This window comes from Ahaetulla prasina, chromosome 2 (assembly GCF_028640845.1).
Source record: "Ahaetulla prasina isolate Xishuangbanna chromosome 2, ASM2864084v1, whole genome shotgun sequence".
Lineage (NCBI taxonomy): Eukaryota > Metazoa > Chordata > Lepidosauria > Squamata > Colubridae > Ahaetulla > Ahaetulla prasina.
In genome coordinates, this window is record NC_080540.1 from 265,864,426 (window position 1) to 265,884,895 (window position 20,470).

The 20,470-nt window shown below is 37.8% G+C and overlaps 1 protein-coding gene across 1 annotated transcript in view; it reads left to right on the forward strand.

Moving 5' to 3' along the window:
- The window catches only part of EDIL3 (EGF like repeats and discoidin domains 3), a 290,594-nt gene that overhangs the window by 188,399 nt on the left and 81,725 nt on the right, over positions 1-20,470 (forward strand). The window contains exons 4-5 of the mRNA XM_058171246.1: positions 5,065-5,178; positions 19,335-19,516. Of these exons, the coding sequence (XP_058027229.1) occupies positions 5,065-5,178; positions 19,335-19,516 (296 nt within the window). The remainder of the gene's footprint in view (positions 1-5,064; positions 5,179-19,334; positions 19,517-20,470) is intronic.

The following is a 20,470-nucleotide window of genomic DNA, read 5'->3' on the forward strand; positions in this document are numbered from 1 at the left end:
TTATGTTTATACTTTTATCTTTTTATCTTATATATGCTTGACAAAATAAAAAAAATAAAAAATAAATCAAGGAACATGCTAGTATGTAAAACGGTGCTGCAACATAATATTGGTCTCTGAAGTACACAGATGGATTTTTATACCGTACACTGCTGGGTGCTTGATTGAATTTTAGAATTCAATCTAAAATTGTGGGTTAATGCAGAATTCTGCTATCCCTCATTAGCTAGATAAGGGACAAAAATACTTTCCCAATTTTTACAAGCAAATTTTGTAAAAGAGGAACTGTTGCTTTTAAAGCTCATTTGGCTGCTTGAGTAGCTGCTCCTGGCTATCTCCCCATGTCTGAAGAGTATCTTCCAAAGCAAAGATCCCAAAAGACACAGCTGCTTTCACAATTCAAAATCAGGGTTTTGTTTTGCTTTTGTGCATTCTGAAACACCTTTTTCATGGAATTTGCATAGACAGGATTTCAGAAGTTGTATTATAAAGTAGGAAGGAACAAAAAAGAAAAAAAATGCTTTCATCAATGCCTCATACCATAAACCAAATGCTAATTCTCATTTTTATCATTTAGTAAAATGTGTTTATATGAAAATGTGTAACCTAATATGAATTTTGTTTCAGCCTTTGCTTTGAAACAAGTGTTACTTACATAAACCTTGAGTATATTTAATTTTTCTACTATCTTTTTTTTTCAATTTCTTAGAAAGTATTGATTTATTTTGAACATAGATTTGGAAGTTTGTCTTTTATCATGGAAAAATTAAAAGAAAAGTCATCTTGAATCAATTCAGCACCATCTCTCTGCTGTTTTCCAAAACTTTAAAGAGAATATTTTTGTTTCTTTAGGCAATACTTCACCTTTAAAAAAAAAAAACTACTCACAACCCATTTAATTCATGAAAAATGGATGCCTGTAATTTGGACATAGTTTATCAGTGAATTAAAAGTAGGAGATACTACATAAGCAAACAGAAATAATTTTTAAGTGAAAAATGAACCTGAGCATAGTTTATTGGGAGAGAATGAAACTCAGTGAAGCAAAGCCATTATATTTGAACAATGAATAAATATTTTAAATTTCACTGGATGTGGTTCCTAATTAATACCTGGCTTAGTGTACAGGCTTAATGAGACAGTTTCCCAAGACACCTGCCCAGATGCCTCTCTAGACACCTATTCGATGAGGAAGAGCCGGTTCCAGGCACCTCAGAGGGAGTCATGGAGGAATGTCCAAAGGTTGCCAGAGGCTCCAAGTCAGGAGCAGTGAGGCTGAGCACTGTGGAACAATTGCAGGAGAGAGTGACTGTACAGGTAACTGGCTGATTTAGGGACAGAAGGGACACAGCTGCAGCTGAAAACCCTCAGTCTTCAGGAGGACAGAGCACAAAGCTTCAGCTGGCCAGTAAAGATGAGGAAGAACTGCCTCCATCTGATCCAAGAGCACTGAGGCCTGGCAGGAGGCAGGCATAATGAAGGTGAACCAGGCTACAGTGGAAGCCTCACCCCTCTTGATGGTTTGCACCGGAAGCAGCTATTTAGTTCAGTGAGTGGAGTGAAGGAACTCTGGGACAACACATCTATTTCCTTGCCTTGCATTTGTCAGCCACTATGTTTCTTGCCTTGAATCTTGTTTCCAGATTTGGACTGTGTACCTTGGACCCTGGGTGACTTCTGGGCTTGCTTCACAGATTTTACCCTTGCTTCATGGACTTGCCTTAGCCTTGCCTCTGCCTTTTGGATTTTTTTATGCCTTGGGGACTCATGCCGGGTTCGTTCCTGGACTAAACTGTGAACTCTTGGAAGGTTTTGTGGTTGTTGGCATGGAAATTTCTGGAGAAGACTATTCAGGATTTGGAAAGCCTCAAGTAAAACCTTTACTCCACCTGTGATGTGTCCATATCTGAGCAGGACCAGGACACGGACACTTATCTGACTGGCTGGTCTTTCCATTCAAACTCTCCTAGTTTGTACTGAAGAGCCAAACTAGGAGCTGGTTTCCATCTGGTTGGTCTACTGCCTAATGGTCATGTTGCTGCTGCCTGGCAGTATTCACAGGACTACTGGATCTGGACTGCAAAACATCAGAAAGATACAGAAAACCATTGTTACTAATTCCTACCTAATGAAGGAATTTTTACAAGTCAGAACTTTTAGTCCTTTTATATGAAAGCTGGATATAGCAATAGCAATAACACTTAGATTTATATATACTGTTTCACAGTGCTTTACAGCCCTCTCTAAGCTGTTTACAGAGTCAGCATATTTCCCCAACAAGCTGGGTCCTCATTTTATTGACCTTGAAAGGATGGAAGGCTGAGTCAACCTTGAGCCTAGTGAGATTGCTGGCTGTTGGCAGTCATCAGAAGTAAACTGGGGTACTGCATTCTAACCACTGCACCACCACAGCTCTCAGTTCTTCAAATATTGTGGCACAGATAATGCCCTACAATTTCCCCAGATTGCATTAACGCAACATGACAAATTATTAAACTTGATAATACATATATGTTCATTGAGACCTTCCTTTGAGAAGATGATTGAAATAATCATCTATAGTTAATTTACTGTTTAGGCATGTGGGCAATTATCATATTATAGAGATCTGAAATTATGAAATGATATAGACAACTAAAGACAACATGTAGACAGGTTGAAGTATTTTAATAGGTAACTGGACTAACAGAGTCATTTGCTGGCAGTTCGCTTTCATACAAAATTTGTACTTTCTTGAAATGTTTTTTTTCTATTTGTAGATCAGAATTATTCTTAAAAGATTTTAATATTTCTGTAAATTGTGATGACTGATAATGTTTTGACTCAATTCCTCCTCAGGAACAAAAATTCCTCCTCAGGAACAAAAATAATAAAATAAACCACTTGTGTTATGGTCAGATATATATAAATTGTCAGTCATGGTAATAGAGTTCAAGAAAGATTGTGATGATTGTTGCCCTGAAGACATATTTTTAATATGTGAAATTACAATGAAAATAATGAATTACAAAGATTGCTATCTCAGTGTATATTAAAAGCAATTAAGAAGAAGAAATAATATTGGCGCTCTCCCTCCCTTCCTCTCTCTCTCTCTCTGTCTCTCTCTCTCTCTCATTTAGAAAAGTTCTAATTTTTCAATCAACAAAGAGAATCAGTCAGGTTGGACAAAATCCAATACTAGCACATTTGAGCCATTTGTTGATAGGAATGTATTTTAATTTCAGTCTAGGGCAGGGGTCTCCAACCTTGGCAACTTTAAGCTGGAGGACTTCAACTCCCAGAATTCTGAGAGTTGAAGTCCTCCAGGCTTAAAGTTGCCAAGATTGGAGACCCCTGGTCTAGGGGAATGTGTGTGTGTGTGTGTGTGTGAGAGAGAGAGAGACAGACAGACAGAAACACACAAAGAGACAGAGAGGGAGAGAGGGAGAGAGGGAGGGAAGGAGAGAGAGGGAGAGAGAGAGAAAAAAAGAAATGAAAAGAAAGAAAAAGAAAGAGAGAGAGAGAAAGAAAAAGAAAAAGAAGAGAGAGAGAGAGAGAGAAAGAAAGAAAAAAAGAAAGAAAGAAAGAGAAAAAGAGAGAGAGAGAGAGAGAGAAGAAAGGAAAGAAAAAAGAAAGAAGGAAAGAAAAAGAAAGAGAGAGAGAGAGAGAGAAGAAAGGAAAGAAAAGAGAGAGAGAGAGAGAGAGAAAGAAAGAAAGAAAGAAAGAAAGAAAGAAAGAAAGAAAGAAAGAAAGAAAGAAAGAAAGAAAGAAAGAAAGAAAGAAAGACAGACAGACAACTACAACTTTTACAGGAATCCATGGCATACTCTGCCTAGTGGTGATCCACTTCTAGGATTTTTTGTGCAACTCTTAAAATTGCATAGAAGTACACATTTCCACAACTAAATCCTAGAGTGCAACAGATTGAATTTGGATCTTTAAAGAAACAGTATTTATATTATTTTGGAACTCAATGCAGGCCAAAGACGAAATCTTTGAAAATGCTAATCGGGTAACAGGAAACATAAAAGGCAGCCATTGAAAAAGGCAGCCAGGGATGGTAGAGAAAAAAAACTTTCGGAAAAATATTGCTCAATCTATCCTTGTGACTCTATTGGACACATCTCAGAATATTGTTAATTATTTCATGCTAGGTTCTTCTGTCTTCTCCCAGACAGAGTTTATGCAGGTCACCCTCTTTCTCAACACACAAAAACCCTCCCAGATATAACATATCCAGGAATGTAGGGGGAAAGGGAAAGTACAAACATATCCATAGATGCAGTTTATTATTACTTCGTAACCCAAAAACAGGACACTGGAGCAGAGGTAAAAACCATCAAGTTCTGACAGGTTCTGGAGAACCGGTAGTGGAAATTTTGAGCGGTTCGAAGAACTGGCAAATACCACCTCTAGCTGGCCCCAGAGTGGGGTGGAAATGGAGATTTTGCAATATCCTTTGCCCAGGAGTAGGAGGGAATGGGGATTTTGCAGTGTCCTTCCCCTGAGTGGGGTAGGAATGGAGATTTTCAGTATCCTCCCCATGCCACGCCGACCGAGCCACACCAACCCACCAAGCCACACCCAGTAAAAAAAAATGGATTTCACCACTGCACTGGAGGGAATTCCAGAACTTGTTAAACACCTAGTCCGGCGCTACAGACCATGGTACCAACTGCAGCATTTTGATATTGTGCAATGTTTGAAAGTTTGGAGTAGTCAATAATTAGTTCCAGATAATAGTTTATTTTGCAGCTTTGTTTTCATGGACTTAGTTCAAGCAAAATTCAGAAGGAGGGGTTGTTTGTTTGTCTTTGTTTTAATAATAAACAGGATTTGAGAATCAAACAATTTTTCCATGGAAACCAATGGAGATGTTAAGATGTTTCTTCTGATTATATTATGTTCCATGTTTTATTACTAACAGATGCCTGGTTCTTAATTACATATCTGAAAAAGTCAAAACTCTATAGTTGTTCATTAACTGAAAACATGTTTATACTTTATATAGGCAATCTCTCCAAGTACTGGACTTGTTCTGATAATGGAGATTTTTTGACCAAGGATTTAATTCCTTCTCCACAGATGTGAATGAGTGTGAAGCTGAACCCTGCAAGAATGATGGTATTTGTACAGATCTGGTAGCTAACTATTCCTGTGAGTGCCCAGGTGAATTCATGGGGAGAAATTGCCAATATAGTAAGTATACCTTAAATACATCTATATCACTCTGATTCTTCTAGCGCTAGTATGTAGGTAGTAAAAGTGAATATGTTACATCTACGAAAGAGGATCAAAAAGCACAATATTTAAATGAAGATAAGATAAAGCTGGCTGAATTAATACCGTCTCTTGCAGCCAGAGTAGATTTATAACTACCTTTTTAGAATAACTGAGCAGCTTTCTTTCCATTCCACCGTTTTAGTAGAATTTTTATAATCAGTTTCACAGTTCACCCAATTCTGCATTTATTCGTCATCTCTTCCCTTTTTCCTTTGGTGAAGAGAAAGTAAGTGATAGACAGACAGACAGACAGATTTTGTATAATCACGTTTGGGAAGTTTGTTTATAATATTTATGTATTCATCTTATAATTCAAGGAAGTAACAAAGCAATATTGCTTTTTCTTCATTATCATTCTTATTTGGAAATGTTAAAATGAAATAATGGATGGCCTAACGATGAAAATTTATCATTTGTTCTGGTCTTTGGGAACAAAATAGTTTTAAGTCTAAAAGAACCAATAATCTACCGAGAATCATTTTTACTGTATATATATAGCAAAGAAACATTAACAAATAGTCAATCAATCCTGGACTGTAAAGAAGCTAATTGGTTACTACATGAATATACAACTATATACAACTATATACTATAAATATACAAGGACCCAGATTGTTGGGGGGGCAATAAGTTGACTTTGTAAATATATACAAATAGAATGAGACTATTGCCCTATACATTGTAAGCCGCCCTGAGTCTTCGGAGAAGGGCGGGGTATAAATGTAAACAAAAAAAAAAACTCAACAGCATTGCTTACAATTTACTCTTAAGTCCGTATATGAAAAATTGGTAGCTTAGCATTGGGTGATCCAATTTTGTAAATCTGAGATTCATGCATCATCCTTGATTAAAACTGTCAAAGAAATAGGTTTGGTACACATTTTTATATTGTACTGCTGAGTTGCAAAAGATATTGTTGAAGGGGAAATTGATACTCACACATGATGTATTAGAATATTGGGATACAGTGTATATAAATTATGCTGATCTGTGTAGCAAAACATAAATTTCTTGAAAAATTCTCTTATTCTTATACTTTATTAACTACAGTTAATTGTAAGTTAAATTTATAATTCATATATAATGAAATGGACAGGTAATTTCAGGTCTGTACTATCCAAAGAAATGTTAAAAATCACCTTTTAGAAAAATCAACTACAGACCTTCTGAAACTTTAGTTCCTGAAGTTTTAATACTCATGACCTATAAATATAAACTAAGGCGTATTAAAATGCTAGTTGGAATCTTAGTACAAGATTGTTTTCAGAGACTATAACATTAAGGTAGAAAAGATCCCTGTTCTTTCACAAGTGTTTATGGCATGTCAAACTCCTAATTATATAACAATATTGTAATTACAAAAACTATCATTGTGTATATTTATAGAAATTGTGTAATTGAAAACTATCAGCTATCTATGTAAATCAATTATTTATATAATATATAACATATACTGTACAATAGATTGTACCTGTTTGTAATTAAACCAAGCTTTTTTTCACTATAAGTTTAACCTATTTAAACATTGGTAATTATAAGAATTTGTGCAATTACAGACAGCCAATGTAAGTTTATGTTACGAAACAGATTTTCAATTAAGATATCTGTTAACTTCATTTTGTTCTTCCTTTGAAATTAAATTGGAATATTTTCAACTCAGAGCATTTTTGAAATTTTGTATTAAGTAGTTGCTTGTAGGTCACTATTAGGAAGTTTACATAAACATTTTTCAAACAAATAAATTTAAAAACTTATTCAAAGAAATATGTTTTCATGTTATAGCTCCCAGAATGTCTAACAAATATAACAAGAAACAATACAATATATTGTATATACAATACATAAAAAGTAGAATTGTTTATGATCCATTGGTTATGATTATACTTTAGGGATAGAAGGAGTAAAAAAAGCTTTTACTACATTCCACATCATACATATTCCGGAGATAAATTCCTGATAACAAGTTTTTCAAATTGTAGTTGTTGAGAACTGGAGTTCTGGTGAGAATCAGTAAGTGTTATATTGTTGTGGAGGGACCACATATCTCATACAGATTCCAATAGAAAACCTATCTTTTCATGCATATGTTTTTTTTCCCTAAATAGAACATTTTTTTTTTTGTTTTGAGGCTGCACCATTGTTTACCTACTAACAATTGCTGTCTGCATATTTCAGAAATGATTTTTTCATTCATTGAATGAATGATAATAAATGAAAGATGAGTCCAACCTGAAGGGCTCATCTTCCGGCATCATATCTTTTTGCCTTTTGGTACTGTCCTGGGGTTTTCATGGCAAAGATACTGGAGTGGGTTGCCATTTCCTTCTCCAGTGGATCACGTTTTGTCAGAGCTCTCTGCTATGATCTGTCCATCTTGGGTGGCCCTGCACAACATAGCTCATAGCTTCATTGAGCTCCGCAAGCCCTTTTGCCACGACAAGGCAGTAATCCATGAAGGGGTCAAAGTTGCTATGGTCTCTAATTTAATATTTAGCATTTTCTTGCTGTAAATCAGGCTTCATGCAAACTTCTTGATGGTTTTCTGGAAACCAGTTGTTCTGGGACTCTAAATGTATTAAACCATTTCTCTGTATAAATGCTTCCTTGTCTTAAATAAATGAGCACATGGAAACTATAATTATCTTATGCATGAGCCCTTGAAATCTTTATTCACTCAAATCTCATTTGACTAAGCTGTTGAGGATTTGTGAAAGATGATAGAAAAAAAAATCAAGCTAGAATCTCCCATCATTGCTGCATATTCTGGTATTAATATGAAAAAATTCTATATAATCCTGTCCTCCTCCTTCCCCTCCCTCCCCCTTTTTCATATCATTAATGCAGCATTGGATACAACCAAAGAAAGTAACAGTCATATAATCACATCTGCTGTAAAACTATGTGTGTGTTAGACAATGGTTGCTTAGCAGAGCAAGCTACATCCAACACCAGCCATACAGTGAGGCAGAGGTATTGAATAGGAAGCTGTACCAAGATAAATATTGTTTATGGTTGTGTCTTTAACAAGACTGATTTACCACTGATAGCAGAAGCTGGAGAACTCAAGGCTGACAATATCACTGAAATTCCATCTCATTTGATAGATTACAATTGGCATTTGCTGGGCCCTTGGTTTCTTTCACAACCAACAGGGTGGAAGATGATAGCCAGACATCTGATGAAGAAAACTGAGAACTTTTCCTCAAGCTACAGAAGATGGAAAGCTTACATTTTTTCACAATTTTAAAAGGGAGAATATAACATTCTAAGACTTTGAGATGTTTTAATAAATGTGGCTGGCAACTTTTCTAAAGTCACCTCATGCAGGGTAAGGTCTAGTATGTGAATTACTAACCTATTTCACTATCCTATATTTATCTGAGAAAAGATTTCATCATAGCATATCTTGGAATATGAGTTCATTTCCTGTAGGACACTTTGCAAAAATGTAGTAATTTTTCATGGCCCGCAATGTTCTTTTCTTCAGATTGAATGTAAGGCTGCATATGACAAGTGCTGCATGATTGCTATGATCTGAATCAGGGAGATAATGTTCATCTACTTAGATATTCTGCCCCTACAAAGATTAGTAATTTCTTACCAGCCATTACTTCTGAACCTTCTCCCATTTGACTGATAATTATCTTTATATGTATGTCAAATACAATTTCACTTCCATAATTTTGCTTTGATCTCTGTAACTCCCTGCACAGTTCATCATTTTCATTTGACATAAAAATTCTGTTATTTTATTATATTTCTTTAAAAAGATGTGTGCATATATACACACACACACACACACACACATATATACATACATATATACATACATGCTGCAGCTCTTTATTTAAATAAGAACAATTTGTCTATATTTCTGCTAAGAGTATTATTACACCTAATTTTTAGCAATATATTTGTGATTATTTCTAAAATACATACCGTATATACTCGAGTATAAGCCGAGTTTTTCAGCACGTTTTTTGTGCTGAAAAGCGCCCCCTCGGCTTATACTCGAGCCAAGCCGTTCAGCCCTTCCTCTTGCAGCGAGTCCTTTCTACCGCAGGCAGCTAGCTCTCGTTAGTGCGCGCGCATGCGTACTTATTCCTATGTGGACACACGCGCACACCCCCTCACGCACAATTACCCGCGCGTTAGTTATAATTGTTGACAGCGTTGACAGAGAGGGCACGAGGGAGAGGCGAGGCAAGGCAAGGGACCCCGACCGAAGAGTTATAATTGTTGACAAATACACACGCAGGGAGCGAAGAGTGAAAACCCTCCCGGGTTTCAAGCGAAGGAAGGGCGCCTGGCTACACACCCGCCTTCAAAGAAATAGCTGGCATTCCTCGCGGTGACGGGCGCGCAGACACACACACACACACACACACACACACACGCCGCCTCCTAAATTCATTTCCCCACCCCACCCCACCCCTTTTTCTTGGCTGCTTCTTCTTTTCTCCCTCCCCTCCGTAGCGGGGCAGGTGTCTAGGCTCTCCTTACCCAGCCCGTGCAAGTGCGGTCAGCTGCCAAATCGCGTTCCTCTCCTCCCACTGAGGAGGTTTCAAGCTCTGGATTTAAATACAACCGAAAGGGGCGCTGGGGCTACAAACAAGACAGGGAGGGAGGGAGGGAGGGAAGGAAAGGGACGGAGGGAGGGAGGGAGGTCGAGGAAGCGCAAGAAACTTGTCAGGTAAAACTCAACAGGCAAGGCGGAAAAAACAGGAACTGGGAAAACGCCTCAACTAGGGAGAAAAGGGAAGGTGGTGTTTTTAAAAACAAAAGTCCCGAAACCCAGCGACGGAACCTTTTTCAAAACCGGCTGCCGAGCCGAGAAGTGACGGACGGACGGACGGCCGACTCATGAGGCCAGAAGGTAGCCCAGCCGCCTCGTCAGGCTTTTCTCAGTTACTGCGGCCCGCTCTCCCTCCCTTCCGTAGCGGTTTAGCAGGGCTGCTTTGGAAGAGCCTTAACGAGCCCGTCCTCAGCCACCTCCCTTCCCTTCCTTGAGCCTCCAGCTCCAGCAGCAGTCTATCCCGGTGACTAACGCCTCCCGTTTTGCCTTCCGAGCCTAGCCGGCCCCGCCTCCTCCCTCCGTAGCGGTTCAGCAGGGCTGCTTTGGAAGAGCCTTAACGAGCCCGCCTCAGCCACCTCCCTTCCCTTCCTTCCTTCGAGCCTCCAGCTCCAGCAGCAGTCTATCCCGGTAAGAATCCGGCCCGTCTACCTTCCCGGAGACTGGCCGCCCGATCTCCTCCCTTCTAGCGGGGCAGGTGTCTAGGGCTAAAGAACCTTGAGCTCCACCACCCCTCTCCTTCCTTTCCTTCGAGCCTCCAGCTCCAGCAGCAGTCTATCCCGTGGATCCCAGCAGTCTATCCCGGTGGGCGACGCCTCCCGTTTTGCCTTCCCGGAGCCTAGCGGCCCGCTCTCCTCCCTCCGTGGCGGCTCAGCTGGGCTGCGAGCCCGTCCTCGGTCGCCCCTTCGCCCGGCCCTTTTGCTGGCCTCGCCTGGGCAGGGCTGGGCAGAGCAGTGACATCACCTCCACCGCCCACCCGTTGCCGTCCGCCGTCCGCCGCCGCCGCCGCCGCCGCTGCTCGCCTCCGTCCCTCCTCCGCCTCCTCCAGCAGCCAGCAGCGTGGCGGGCGCTCGGCGCGGCAGGGCCGGGCTGGCGACGGCCTCTCCTGGCGGCAGCAACGGCGGCGGCAGCAGCATCAACAGCACCAGCAGCACCAGCGGCTCCCGCAGCAGCCCCGCAGCCGCCTCCTTCCCGGGCGCCACCTGCATGAGCCACCGCAAAGGCGACAAGCCGCCCATCAGCATCCAGGAGCACATGGCCATCGGCGTCTGCCCAGGTCCCATCCGCCCCATCAAGCAGATCTCCGACTACTTCCGCGTTTCCCCAGCGGCCTCCCGCCGCCGCTTTGCTCAGCGGAGCCTCCTCTCTCTCTCTCTCACACACACACACACACACACACAGAGACTTCTAAAGTGGGTTTAATGATATTAGAGACCCTTATTGCCCTGCCAAAAAAAAAAAAAAAAGAGCCACCCCAACGTCTATGAAAATTAACCTTCTCTTCCAAGAGACACTGTGCAGGGTATTTTCACTGTTGGTGTGCATACAGGCTTAGATTTGTGCTGGGTTCTTAGTACTTAGAGCACTGACCTTCAGAGGCACCCTGGTCCCTTGGAAGCTAAAGGAGGACTCATTTTCATGCTTGCAGTGTTCAATTTGGGAAGGGCATCCAAAGAAGTGGTAGATCCTTGTGTGTCCAATCACACTTAGCCAATAAAAATTCTATTCTATTCTATTCTATTCTATTCTATTCTATTCTATTCTATTCTATTCTATTCTATTCTATTCTATTCTATTCTATTCACTCATTCATTCATTCATTCATTCCTTGTGTGTCCAATCACACTTGGCCAATAAAAATTCTATTCTATTCTATTCTATTCTATTCATTTTATTTTGTCAAATACATATTAAATAATTATATAAATATAAGCATGAATTGAATACATAAAAGGAATACAACTAAAGGGAACATTAGGACAGGGACGGTAGGCACGCTGGTGCTCTTATGCACGCCCTTACAGACCTCTTAGGAATGGGGTGAGGTCAATACTAGATAGTCTTTGGTTAAGGCTTTGGGGATTTTGGGAAGAGACCACAGAGTCAGGTAGCACATTCAGGCATTAACAACTCTGTTACTGAAGTCACATTTTCTGCAATCTAGATTGGAGGTTCACTTTAAGTTTGAATCTATTGTGTTCTCGTGTATTGTTGTGGTTGAAGCTGAAGTAGTCATTGATAGGAAGTACATTGTAGCAGATAATTTTATGAGCTATGCTCAGGTCATACCAAAGGCGGCGTAGTTCTAAATTTTCTAAAGCTGGGAATCCTCCTTCCCCCTTTTGCACTTTTATTGTTTTTCGTTCAAATAAATATTCATGTTATTTTACTTGGCTCTATCTTTATTTTTTACATTGACCAGTAGCTGCCTCATTTCCCACCCTCGGCTTATACTCGAGTCAATAGTTTTTCCCAGTTTTTGTGGTAAAATTAGGTACCTCGGCTTATATTCGGGTCGGCTTATACTCGAGTATATACGGTATTCTATATTGTCAGCCTTTGCTGTAAACTTACTTTGGCTGATATGCTGCAAATAATAATATTCTGCCCACAGAATTAATTGAGCCCACAAATTCCCTATTTTTTTTTTCATAGTGGCTGATGAAAGGAGAACACAAAATAGCAATAGCACTTAGAGTTATATACCACTTCACAGTGCTTTACAGCCTTCTCTAAGTGGTTTACAGAGTCAGCATATTGCGCCCAACAAACTGGATCATTTTACCGATCTCAGAAAGATGGAAGGCTGAGTCAACCTTGAGCCAGTTAGAATCAAACTGCCAAATTGCAGGCATCCGGCAATCAGCAGAAGTAGCCTTCAGTACTGCACTCTAACCACCACAATTCAAAATAGCTAGGAAAATGGGGAAAATCATCCTTGGTTACATAGGTACTCTATGTCTTTCCATGATGATTTTATATAGTTGCTTCGAGGGATCTACATATGTGAGTGTGTTATTAGTATGTCTTCCTTCCTTCCTTCCTTCCTTTCTTGTTTGTTTGTTTGTTTGTTTGTTTGTTTGTTTGTTTGTTTGTTTGTTTACTGTTTTCAATTGCCAATTCCATCTTTTTTAGACTAGGCTTTCAGGATACTTGGTTTGCTTGCTTTTTGTTTTCTTGCAGTTATTGTTCTGGATTCTAATGGAACAAAATATTTGTAACATTTTGTTACCTAATTTGGTAATGGAAAAAAACAACTACCAGGCTCAGAGAACTTCAAGGACCCCACTGTTTTAGGTGTATATGTTTGTATATGTACTGTATGTATATATGTATATGTACATCTATATATCTACTCAGATTGGCTTAGTGAGCAAGAAGTTTGGTCTTTTTGATTGAAGGTCTAAGGGGCATTTGCTAGATCTACAGTGGTACCTTGGTAGTCAACTGCTTTGAAACTCATTGAATCTGGTACTCATTTTGAAGCTAAAAGTTTGTCCTGGTATTCATTATTTGTTTGGTACTCAATGCACAAGTTAGAACCTGTTGGTGTTAGTTGTTGTAACTCCCTATATTATCCCTTATGGGAAAAAACTGTTTAGTACTCATTATTTCTGGTACTCATCACATTTTCTGGAACCAATTAAAGATGAGTTAATTGTAGATAGTATCAATAAACCTAAGTCTGTGATGAGTTTATTTATTTAGTTTAAAGCAGTATTATAATCACTGATCTTACACTATACTCTATATGTCTTCCAGTCAACAATTTAAATTACTCCAATAACAAAACATAATAAACATATTTATTAAAGGCATAAACATTAAAAGCCTGGCAGGCACCAAAGTTAATCATCCATGGGCAATCCCTTGTTAAATCCTTTCATCCACTTCACCCTATCCTAGCATTTGGGGGGAAATTAGCATTTTTTTTGCAGTGGGGAGCAGATGGGAGGCTAGGCAGATAGAATTGCATAAGAAGCTTCTTAGCTAATGGACTATCGATTAAAAAAAAACTTTGCTGTGAAACTATATGGTAGCATTTGAATAGAAGAATAGAATAGAATTTGTTTTGGGTTTTTTTTATTGGCCAAGTGTGATTGGACACACAAGGAATTTGTCCTGGTGCATATGCTCTCAGTGTACATAAAAGAAAAGATACCTTCATCAAGGTACAACACTCACAATACTTAATGATAGTCATAGGGTACAAATTTAACACTTAATGATACAACACTTAATGATAGTCATAGCTAACAAATAAACAATCAGGAACAGTCATCAGTCACTAAGGGAAAGAGATGGGTGATGGGAACGATAAGAAGATTAGTAGTAGTGCAGATTTAGTAAATAGTTGTTGAGGGAATTTTTTTGTTTAGCAGACTGATGGCATTTGGGGAAAAACTGTTCTGGTGTGCAGTGCTCTGTAGCATCCTTTTGAGGGTAGGAGTTGAAACAGTTTATGTCCAGGACGTGAGGGGTCTGAAATATTTTCACAGCCCTCTTTTTGACTCGTGCAGTACACAGGTCCTCAATGGGAGGCAGGTTGGTAAGGTAAAGGTAAAGGTTCCCCTTGCACATACATGCTAGTTGTTGCCGACTCTAGGGGACCTTGCTCATCTCCATTTCAAAGCTGAAGAGCCAGCGCTGTCTGAAGACGTCTACGTGGTCATGTGCCCGGCATGACTCAACGCCAAAGGCGCATGGAACGCTGTTACCTTCCCACCAAAGGTGGTCCCTATTTTTTCTACTTGCATTTTTACATGCTTTCGAAACTGCTAATTTGGCAGAAGCTGGGACAAGTAATGGGAGCTCACCCCGTTACATGGAAGCACTAGGGATTCGAACCGCCGAACTGCCGACCTTTCGATCAACAAGCTCAACGTCCTAGCCCCTGAGCCTTCTAATTATCCTCTGAAGTCTGTGTCTGTCTTGCTGGGTTACAGAACCCAAACCAGACAGTTATAGAGGTGCAGATGACAGACTCAATAACTCCTCTGTAAAACTGTATCAGCAGCTCCTTGGGAAGTTTGAGCTTTTTGAGTTGGCGCAGAAAAAACATTCTTTGTTGTGCTTTTTTGATGATGTTTTTGATGTTAGCTGTCCATTTTAGATCTTGCGATATGGTAGAACCTAGAAGTTCATTTTCTTATGAACTTCCAATTTCATAAAAAAAGCAAACTGGAAATCAATAGCCAATATAGAAAGGGCTAGATGTTCATTGATAATGTTCTAAAATTAGCTAGTGCAAGAGCAGGGCATGCTATTCTCTTTATTCAGTGTCCCATTTCCAGGTAAGAAACAGCGTTGAGAATCTGTAACAGATTTTTAGAAGTTAGATTTGTACGTGTACTAATGAGAAAGTTGAATTTGTATCTGGGGCTAACTGAGTTCCATAAAGGAATTAAGGCCAGCAAATAGATTGTGAGCCAAACTGAAGATTTTATTTTCTTTCCCATAAAAGAATCTCAGGGTAGTTCTCCTAGTTCTTTGGGCAGCCAAGATCATCCAGCTCTATTTTTTTTTAACTTGTAATCAGAGCTGACAAAACAAATTTAAGTACTTAAAAAACTTGGCCAATTCAATAGCATTACAATTGATTGGCCCTTAGTCTTGTAGCAACAACTATAATCTTGGTTTATAATAATTAATAACGTTAATTACCTGATTAAGCATCTCTAAGGCTTTCCTAAAGCAACTGAAGACTATAATAGTATCAGGATATCATTTGCATAAAATAAAACAATCTGTTCCTTTCTACAAATTTACAAGTATATGTATCAAAAGTAAGATGCTTCAACAGTAAGTTAACATAGAAGTGAAAAAGAAGCAAGGATAATATATAGTCTTGGAGAACTCCTTTGGGATTAGGACACACCTAGAAAGCTGACTTTCAGTATAATATCTAATTCTTAAGATTGTAGTTAAGTGTTACAACAAGTAACTTGTAAATTCCAAATTATTCTTAATAAATACCTTTGAATTGTAGAATTATTAAGTTTATCCCCTAATTTTATTCTAGAAATAGAGTAAAATCCAAATCTAAAATCAGCAAAGGCTGCCTTTAGGCTTGTTTAGGATTTAGTGATGCATTTTTGAACTAAATATTATAGTACAAGTCCTTAGTTTACAGTAGAGTACTTCTACAGGAGAGGACAAAGTTCAAATGTATGCAATTATCTTCTATGAGCATAAGTATATACCTTGAATATAGGCAGCATGCTTTCTGAACTTTCAATAAATGTATTTAGTCATAGAAGAGGAAAACGTGCTATTTTGCAAAGTTTAAAGGGTGGGATGGCCAGTCAATTACTTCTGAATGTGTGCAGAACTGAAGTCAGACCAGTAATTCATGGTTGCCAACTGTTTTACAGGGCTGTCAGTACAACAGATAGTTCTCTAAGACAGTTCCCAGAGTCATAATCATAAAATTTTATGGTATGATAATACAGAGCCAATGGAAACCTAATGGAAGGAATCTTCCAATATTTTTGAGCATTCTTGTTTATTCTAGTTGTTTGCAGAAAATATTTTAAACTGTGAATAGAAAAAGGCCAATAATAGCCCACTGAGATGATGTTTCTTACATGGTTACAATTGGAACCAAACAAGCTTTTGCAATGCTCATTCCAGACCACCTATAATGATCTTTCATATGGTGAATGCTTTATTTCTCCCTAATTCTAAACAGCATAACTGCAAATGAATCTGAATGACTCTGTATTTAATTGCACTTTGACATGTTTATGCATGAATCCCTATTAAACATTATAATACTGAGGGTCATCTATAATCAACTGTCAGTTTGCAGTCCGAATATCATGCTATACTAAGCACAGCCAGAGTTACCTAATTTCACAGAATGAGTTATTGGAAGAAGCAAACCACAGATGTCTCAAACAGATTTGCTTTTTACATGCCTGGCATATAAAAACTATGGAACTGCTGATCATCTCTTACCAAGCACTACCAACAGGATAGAAGAAAATAATGCATTTAAACTGTGACGCCCCTGCAAACAACAAAACAAACAACCCCTTTTGTACTATCAAGTTGTTCCCAGCTTCTAATGATCATCACATAGATAATTTTTTTCCATGAAGATCGTATCTTCAATTTGTTCTTTAAGGTTTCACAATGAAGCATTCATCACCACTATAATTGACTCCATCGACTTTGCTGCTGGTCTTTCTCTTCTCTTTCCTTCTACCTTTCTCAGCATCAGAGTCTTCTCCAGAGAGCTAAGTATTTGCATGAGATGTTCAAAGTAGGTTAATTTATTCCTGGTCATTTGTGTCTCAAATGAGAATTCTGAGTTGACTTATTCAGTTATTCATTACTTTGTTTTCTTGACTCCCCTTGGTTTTCTCAGGAATCTTCTCCAACACCAAATTCAAAGCAGTCAATACTTTTCCTATATCTAATTTTTGCATCCATAGAGTGTCATGGAATACCATGGTTTGCATGATTCTGATATTTGTAGGTCACACACCACAGCATTTGAATATCTTTTCTGAGGCCTTCATAGCTTCTTTACCAAGTGCTAATCTGCAGGGTATTTTTCCTTTGCTATTGATTGCTAAAAGACAGAAGCTATCCACCATTTCAGTATCTTCATTGCCAATTCTGTTTATTCTCCTGTTGTCATTATTTATTTTTTAATTGGAGTCCCATTTTTTCACTGTGCTCTTTGACTTTTGGTGTTAGGGCTTGCTGATCCTTTGCATTTTCAGCTATCAGGAGAGTATCTCATCCACATGCATGTTCAGCTATAGTATCATCAACAAACTGCAGGTTATTGATGTTTCTTCCTCAAAATTTAAAAACACCCCTATCTTCTTCCAATTCCCATTCTTTCCCTTAATATATATTTATCATATAAATTGAATAAATAAGGGAAGAGTATATAACCTTGTTGTACTCCTTTGCTAACATGGAATCAGTGCCTTTTGCCACATTCTGGTTACACTGTGGCTTCCTGAATTGCATATATACATTTATTATGAGGATAATGAAATGTTTTGGGGTTCTCATTTTTTCTGAGCACACTCAGAACCTCTTGTGGCACACCCTTATTTGCAATAAATTGTATTTTGTTGTACAATTAGAAAAATAGTCACTTGTCAGATTTCAATGAATTCATCTACATGATTATAATTGGATCTACAATATCATACTGCCAAGTATTAGAAGACATCTTCTATGCTAAGAAGATGCCTTCTAATACTTGGCAGTATGATACTGTAGATATACAGTAGTTTACTAAGTGAAAGGGTAATGTACCTGGATTAATCTACAACTGATACAGTTTAAGCAATGTTTCTAGACTAAAGTCAGTTTTCTTAAGCAATTGAAATAGGTCTATAGATTATTTTTCTCTAAATATTTCATTGCAACTGGGTTTTGGATTTAATGACCATGTGCAGCCAACAGTCCATATAAACTGCTGTCATCAAATATCTGTCTTTAATGTGATTGCCCTCAAATACCTGATTCCTAATGTAACTGTAAAGTACTTATTTGCTAATTTAATTGATCACTGGTTTGGAAAAGCTGGATTTAACAGTTTTGCTCAACCTTTGAGTGACTTTTAGCTTGAATTCTAGTGATCCATAAATTCAGCAAGAAATCATTTAATACCGAAAAAAAGTCTATATTATCAAAGGAAGTAAATAACTTTTCTACAAGATTGGTGTCTTAATCAACACTTAAAAATAATAAAAAGAAGTCTGAACTTATATTCTATGTAATATATGCAAATTTAAGAAAAAATAAGAAAAAAATAATTTGAAACGGTTATTTCTAGAACCTGTGTCAGGCAAAATTTTGCTTTTACAGTTATTGCAGTTACTGTAGAAAGCAGGCTACACTGTGTTATTTGCCACATCATTACTATAGCTTTTAATACAAAGTATTACAGTCTAACCACACTGTGTTTTGGTTTTGGTTAATGAATAGTATTCAGTGAACCAGTGCAAAAATACAATAAAATAGAAGGAATGTACACACACACACACACAAATATACATAACATTATATAATAAAATATATAACAAAATGATTTTATAAGAAAATTCAGTTTAGAACATAATTCTCTGTGTGCATTCTATGCATTTTCTGTAATGGAAGATAACAGGAAACCTTTCCAACCATATTGTATAAACTCTAAGCAGAATATTGAATTATTGGTAAATCAGAAAGCCTTATTATTATGCTTAGTCACAGAATCAATCTGATGTTTAAATTGGATTTGGCATTTTTGTCCTATTTATTCGTTAGCGTTATGTTTGCTTTGCAATGAAAATTCAAGCTTACTCATATTCTGGAAAATAGCACCCAAAACACTATCTCTACTATTTTTTTTTCTTGTTGGACCTGTTTATATCTTCCATCCTCAAAACTATAGTATCATGATTCTATGGCTTCAGTTTTGAAAGTTCTTATTTTGTTTTGGTTTTTTCCTTTCTTTTCAATGTCCCCTCCCCAATTCCCTAAACAGAATGCTCTGGACCATTGGGAATAGAAGGAGGAATCATTTCTAATCAACAGATTACTGCATCATCCACCCATCGGGCTCTTTTTGGGCTCCAGAAATGGTATCCCTACTATGCACGACTTAACAAGAAGGGTCTTATAAATGCTTGGACTGCAGCAGAAAATGACAGATGGCCATGGATTCAGGTAACAAAAGGAGTTAAATGCGTGGAAAACTATCAGCCTCTATTGCTAATATCGTTTAGTAACCAGTGCAACTTTCATAGAGGTGTAGACATGCATTGAGATCAGTGGTGGGATTCAAGTAATTTAACAACCGGTGTTCTGCCCAAATGATTTCTTCCAACAACCAGTTTGCCAAACTGCTCATTGAAATGCTTTTGAAGTAGTTTATGTTACCCAAAGTAAAATTTCATTCGTTCTTTTCAAGATATAACTATATATAGATTTTTTTACTATACATTATATTTCTTTTTCTTTCTATACTGTTCCTTATTTAGCAAAAGATTCAGTTTATGTGTAATATTCCTTTTGTAATAGGTATAGTTTCCTTTGTAAACTTTCAGGTACATGATGCACACCAAGTAAATATGTAATTTATTTTTCTGCTTTCTCCTAATGAGATGGATATTGAAGCTACCATTCTAATGGGTATTGTCAGGATCTAATTAGTTGGAACTACAAGCTTGTAATTGGCTTGTGATTTAATGGGTCAGTAGTCATGGCATTATAGGCAAATTAAAAGGAAGTTCACTCATATCTAAGTTTAAAGTAGTCTATATAGATTTAGAAATAAATAAAGTATTTTCCATGGTCAGCACTTACTGCTTCATTAGAAACACTGAGAAATGTTGCTTTAACGCAGATGTGAAATAATTTTATATTATCTTATTTTAATATTCACTATTGAGATACGATCATATTTCTCACTCAGTTTTTGTATTAAATTTTGCTGTTTATACAATAGTACTCTTACCTGCCCTTTTTTCATTATTCCTTATCTAATATGACCTTTAGCTTTTTACAAAGACATTTACCAAAGATAAAGGTGTAACAAATGGAATATCTCTGCAAACTATGTAATATCAATATGCTTAAGATTTCTGGTTTATATTTTAAAACTTCCTAAGTTATTTTTCA